General features: G+C 50.3%; 1 protein-coding gene across 1 annotated transcript in view; it reads left to right on the top strand.

The window, feature by feature from the left end:
• Positions 1 to 215: 215 nt before the first annotated feature.
• LOC110539285 (Wilms tumor protein 1-interacting protein-like) overlaps positions 216 to 6,000 on the top strand; it is a 33,692-nt gene continuing 27,907 nt past the window's right edge. The window contains exon 1 of the mRNA XM_036943662.1: positions 216 to 2,295. Within this exon, the coding sequence (XP_036799557.1) occupies positions 936 to 2,295 (1,360 nt within the window). The 5' untranslated portion in view covers positions 216 to 935. The remainder of the gene's footprint in view (positions 2,296 to 6,000) is intronic.

The following is a 6,000-nucleotide window of genomic DNA, read 5'->3' as shown; positions in this document are numbered from 1 at the left end:
TAATTCAGTTGGTTCTGCACCAACAAGGTAGCCAAAGAGATTGTGGGTATAAAGTAAGTATATCAATAAACAATGTGTGATAAAAAGAAAGAAAGAACATAGCCTAAAGGTAAATGTTTGTTATGCTATGTGCCTTGAGTTATCTGGGGGTCCGGATATCGTGACTCAAAATCTACCCCAGAATGAAGTGAACACTGCGACTTTAAAAACAAACAGCGCTCCCTAATCCCACGGTCGACTCCACACTATCCACATTCGGAGCAAGACGTTTGCTTTAGTTCAGTATATTTTGCCGTACGCACTTGTAATAACTGTTCAATTATAGGCGAGCTAAATTAGCGTTGTGATAGGACCCCACTGGAATTTGTTTAGCAACTCGCGGGAAAAGTTTGGAACGCATGCACTCGCTACAAAGTTGCAAACAACGTTTTTTTAATGGATGCTTCGGCTGTGAAGTTCGGAAAGGGGGCGCAGGCTGGGGTCGTAGGCTATCTGATCTGACTTTATAAACAGACAGTATCCTGTTGCGAGCAGAGTCAGCTGGCTCACGGAGGAGAGAACGGAGCTTCTTCTCGCTATTATTCGGATCTTTGTCCATTCCGGAGTAGGCCTAGGCATAATTGCTTCCGCAGGATAGCTAACACATTACGGGAGAAACTAATTCAACTTCAGGTCGGGATCTTCACGTCAGAATACCGCTTGACAGTGCTCTCTCTCCGCTGCCTGGACTGGACAGAAGCTTGGTAATCTTTTACTTCGAGAGTGACGAGGGTTTGGATTTAATCCTTTCGTTTCAATTGTTTACTGTGATTAACATTGTTTTTATTGGCTAGCCTACTTTTTATTTTATTTTGGACAGAACTTTTTTTGTGACAGTTGTGGCTCGAATCTTAAATCAGATCATAGTTTATACACATTTTGTAATTCACTTCAAGATGGATAAATACGACGATTTGGATCTTGAGGCAAGTAAATTTTTAGAAGACCTCAATATGTATGAGGCATCTAGGGACGGGTTGTTCCGAATGAAGAGGGATGCAGGGAACAACTCCGACTTTGAAGAAACCAGGAGGGTTTTTGCCTCCAAAATGACAAAAATCCACATACAGAAACAGCAAGAGGAAATAGCCAAAAACAATTTGGCAGTGAGAATGAACGGGGGTCAAAACAGAGCGGCAGACAGCACGTTTTACACCAAAGACAGGCCGCCTATCAATAGCTACAGACAGGCAGGAGAAGCTGCGGCCAAGCCTCCCATACTCTCTGGCCCTTTGCCAGGCACCGCCAGTGGCGCGAGTCAGTACGCTCCCTATGACGCTCTGAAACACCATTCACCCAGTCAACAGCCATACAGCTACGGAAACAATTACGATAACAAGGACCGTTTTGAGCCGCATTCTTACCACCACGCCTTGAGTCCCACCAGCCCAGGGAATGCACCCACACATGCTTCTGGTCACCCTGCCAGTCCCTCTGTCACTTGGGCCTCTTACTCTTCCAGCCCTGGTGGATCATCAGGGCTTATGTGCAGCCCACCTCAGCAGCCCCCACACCACTCACCATCTCCCTCCTTCTCCGACAGCCTACCATCTCCGAGCCCCACTAGACTGCACCAGAGCAAGGCTGCCACTCTACTAGTGCGGCAGAGACCCCCCATGGTGGCTGGGGCTGCAGCAGACTGGATGCGGAGCTTGGGGAACCCAGAGCTGATTGCACCGCTCCCTCTGAGTGCCTTCACTGGCGGAGCTGACCTGTACCAGCATCTGTCTCCACAACCTGCCCCTGTTACACCGCCAACAGGCCCTTACTCAGCAGCACCCTGCATGGCCCCAAGACCAACCGCCAACCAGGGAAATCTACGCCAGAACGGGCTCTCTCAGAGTCCTGTGGTTCTCACCCCCAGCCCCACCCCTGCTCAAGGGGCTGTCCCAACCCCACCTGTACACCCATCTGAGACAGCCCAGCCCAAAGTCACTACTGGAGCTTACTTCCCTGCCTCTGCCTCTCCCTCTGGAACCAGTGTCTCTAGAAGCTTTGGCCAGGGTCAAGGTATAGGCCAGGCCCAGGGCAGGCAAGTGGCCATGGGGGTGGATGTGCCCTCTGGCCTAGACAGCCAGCTGTCCTCTGGTGGTGAGGCTTGCCAGCTCCAACACCAGCCCCAGTCTCTCAAACTGCCCTGCCAGACTCTCCATGTCCAGCCAGAGCAGGGGCCGTCTGCCGCCGAGATCAAATTAGAAGCCCTGACCAAGCGTCTGGAGAAGGAGATGGACGCCCAGCCAAAGGCAGACTACTTCGGTAAGCTTAGTTTGACATTTTGATCGACCTGGTGTCTCTCTTTAATCAAATTCACTATTTCTCTGTGTGGGTCACAGTGCGAAAATGGCCCACTGTTCCAAACTTTTCACCTCATTCATTTAACCTTGTCTTTGTATATGTGTGTGTATGTGTTGATTTGCTCATGCCAGATCAAGTGGAATAGTTGTGAGGGCATCCTAGAGGTAATTCTGTCTGTGTATGTTTATGATCATCATGGCAGATACTGTTGTTCAGTGTTGAACTCGACAGACAGACAGACAGACAGCGTTTAGCCAGAGGCCTTTCTTCTATTCTCTTCTTCGTCTTTTAGTCTAGATTGAATAGTCTAATTTGTTTTTTCTCGTTCTCCTTAAATCATCCCGTCTGTGTATGTCACTGACTGCCACCAGCCCACCTACCTCTCAGTAATAATACACGTTTTAATAGTTCCGACTGAGGCTCGGCCCAGGGCCAACCAGGAGAAGGTTGTCTTCTCCTCTCAGCTCTAATAAGCTTGGTGGATTAAGTGGAGGACACATCAATAACAACATTCATTAGTAACAGAATGCAGGCTGCTTTTTGTTAGATCAGCGCTGCGCTTTTGTCATTGTCTGTAAAACATCTAGACTCTCTTCGATCACATCCGTTCTCTCTCCGATCACATCCGTTCTTTCCCCGATCACATCCGTTCTCTCCCCGATCACATCCGTTCTCTCCCCGATCACATCCGTTCTCTCCCCGATCACATCCATTCTCTCCCCGATCACATCCATTCTCTCCCCGATCACATCCGTTCTCTCCCCGATCACATCCGTTCTCTCCCCGATCACATGCATTCTCTTCCCGATCACATGCATTCTCTCCCCGATCACATGCATTCTCTTCCCGATCACATCCGTTCTCTCCCCGATCACATCCATTCTCTCCCTGATCACATGCATTCTCTCCCCGATCACATGCATTCTCTCCCCGATCACATGCGTTCTCTCCCCGATCACATCTGTCCTCTCCCCGAACACATGCATTCTCTTGTCATGTGTTTGGCTGTTTGACTCAGTCTTTCCAAATAATATCACATGGCCGAGCACAGACCCAGGCTTGCACATTCTTGCTCTAAACCGCCATGTGCAATCACGCACACACACATGCATCCATATACACACAAAGGCACACAGGCACACACACACACACCTTTTGTATGCAGCCACAGTCTGGGGAATACAGACAATGACAACTGAATAACAGCACCTGTTAGTGTTTTTCCATGTAGCCTGTAGCTGCCCTAGGATACATGACATCAGTCTCTTTAGTTTATGTACAGATTAATATATAACTGGTTCCGAGTAAATTTACACTCTTCCCTTTTAATGCAGAAATAACTTGAATATAACATTTGTGCCCAATGTGTGCAACAGGAGAAGTGGAAGTGAAAGAGCACATGTTTGGTGGGGCTGATCAACAGATGAGAAAAGCATTGAGGAAGAAAGAAAGAGGAAAAGGAGAGAGTGAGAGAGAGAGGTAGGGCAGGAGGAGAAGAGAGAAAGAGGTAGGGCAGGAGGAGAAGAGAGAAAGAGGTAGGGCAGGAGGAGAAAGAGGTAGGGCAGGAGGAGAAGAGAGAAAGAGGTAGGGCAGGAGGAGAAGAGAGAAAGAGGTAGGGCAGGAGGAGAAGAGAGAAAGAGGTAGGGCAGGAGGAGAAGAGAGAAAGAGGTAGGGCAGGAGGAGAAAGAGGTAGGGCAGGAGGAGAAGAGAGAAAGAGGTAGGGCAGGAGGAGAAGAGAGAAAGAGGTAGGGCAGGAGGAGAAGAGAGAAAGAGGTAGGGCAGGAGGAGAAAGAGGTAGCGCAGGGGGAGAAGAGAGAAAGAGGTAGGGCAGGAGGAGAAGAGAGAAAGAGGTAGGGCAGGAGGAGAAGAGAGAAAGAGGTAGGGCAGGAGGAGAAAGAGGTAGCGCAGGGGGAGAAGAGAGAAAGAGGTAGCGCAGGAGGAGAAGAGAGAAAGAGGTAGGGCAGGAGGAGAAGAGAGAAAGAGGTAGCGCAGGAGGAAAAAGAGGTAGCGCAGGGGGAGAAGAGAGAAAGAGGTAGCGCAGGAGGAGAAGAGAGAAAGAGGTAGGGCAGGAGGAGAAAGAGGTAGGGCAGGAGGAGAAGAGAGAAAGAGGTAGGGCAGGAGGAGAAAGAGGTAGGGCAGGAGGAGAAGAGAGAAAGAGGTAGGGCAGGAGGAGAAGAGAGAAAGAGGTAGCGCAGGAGGAGAAGAGAGAAAGAGGTAGGGCAGGAGGAGAAGAGAGAAAGAGGTAGCGCAGGAGGAGAAGAGAGAAAGAGGTAGCGCAGGAGGAGAAGAGAGAAAGAGGTAGCGCAGGAGGAGAAGAGAGAAAGAGGTAGGGCAGGAGGAGAAATAGAGGTAGCGCAGGAGGAGAAGAGAGAAAGAGGTAGGGCAGGAGGAGAAGAGAGAAAGAGGTAGGGCAGGAGGAGAAGAGAGAAAGAGGTAGCGCAGGAGGAGAAGAGAGAAAGAGGTAGGGCAGGAGGAGAAGAGAGAAAGAGGTAGCGCAGGAGGAGAAGAGAGAAAGAGGTAGGGCAGGAGGAGAAGAGAGAAAGAGGTAGCGCAGGAGGAGAAAGAGGTAGCGCAGGGGGAGAAGAGAGAAAGAGGTAGCGCAGGAGGAGAAGAGAGAAAGAGGTAGGGCAGGAGGAGAAAGAGGTAGGGCAGGAGGAGAAGAGAGAAAGAGGTAGGGCAGGAGGAGAAAGAGGTAGGGCAGGAGGAGAAGAGAGAAAGAGGTAGGGCAGGAGGAGAAGAGAGAAAGAGGTAGCGCAGGAGGAGAAGAGAGAAAGAGGTAGCGCAGGAGGAGAAGAGAGAAAGAGGTAGCGCAGGAGGAGAAGAGAGAAAGAGGTAGGGCAGGAGGAGAAATAGAGGTAGCGCAGGAGGAGAAGAGAGAAAGAGGTAGGGCAGGAGGAGAAGAGAGAAAAAGGTAGGGCAGGAGGAGAAGAGAGAAAGAGGTAGCGCAGGAGGAGAAGAGAGAAAGAGGTAGGGCAGGAGGAGAAATAGAGGTAGCGCAGGAGGAGAAGAGAGAAAGAGGTAGCGCAGGAGGAGAAGAGAGAAAGAGGTAGGGCAGGAGGAGAAATAGAGGTAGCGCAGGAGGAGAAGAGAGAAAGAGGTAGGGCAGGAGGAGAAGAGAGAAAGAGGTAGGGCAGGAGGAGAAGAGAGAAAGAGGTAGGGCAGGAGGAGAAGAGAGAAAGAGGAAGGGCATGAGGAGAAGAGAGAAAGAGGTAGGGCAGGAAAAAGAGGTAGGGCAGGAGGAGAAGAGAGAAAGAGGTAGGGCAGGAGGAGAAAGAGGTAGGGCAGGAGGAGAAGAGAGAAAGAGGTAGGGCAGGAGGAGAAGAGAGAAAGAGGTAGGGCAGGAGGAGAAGAGAGAAAGAGGAAGGGCATGAGGAGAAGAGAGAAAGAGGTAGGGCAGGAAAAAGAGGTAGGGCAGGAGGAGAAGAGAGAAAGAGGTAGGGCAGGAGGAGAAGAGAGAAAGAGGTAGGGCAGGAGGAGGAATTCAATAGGGCAGGAGGAGGAATTCAACCGGTCAGCAGAAACAGATTCGTAAATGGCCCAAGAGCATTGCTTTCTGCTCCTTTTATTAAGCTAGTGCCACGCAGCACCCAGTTTGTGGGCTCTCTTCGAGTTCTTATCTGGAAATAAGGGAGAGAAAATAAGTGCTTGGCTGTCTTTCCCCCAGCT

This window comes from Oncorhynchus mykiss, chromosome 2 (assembly GCF_013265735.2).
Source record: "Oncorhynchus mykiss isolate Arlee chromosome 2, USDA_OmykA_1.1, whole genome shotgun sequence".
Taxonomy (NCBI): Eukaryota; Metazoa; Chordata; class Actinopteri; order Salmoniformes; family Salmonidae; genus Oncorhynchus; species Oncorhynchus mykiss.
Note: the sequence above shows the minus strand (reverse complement) of the source record. Positions and strands in the feature narration are given on the sequence as shown.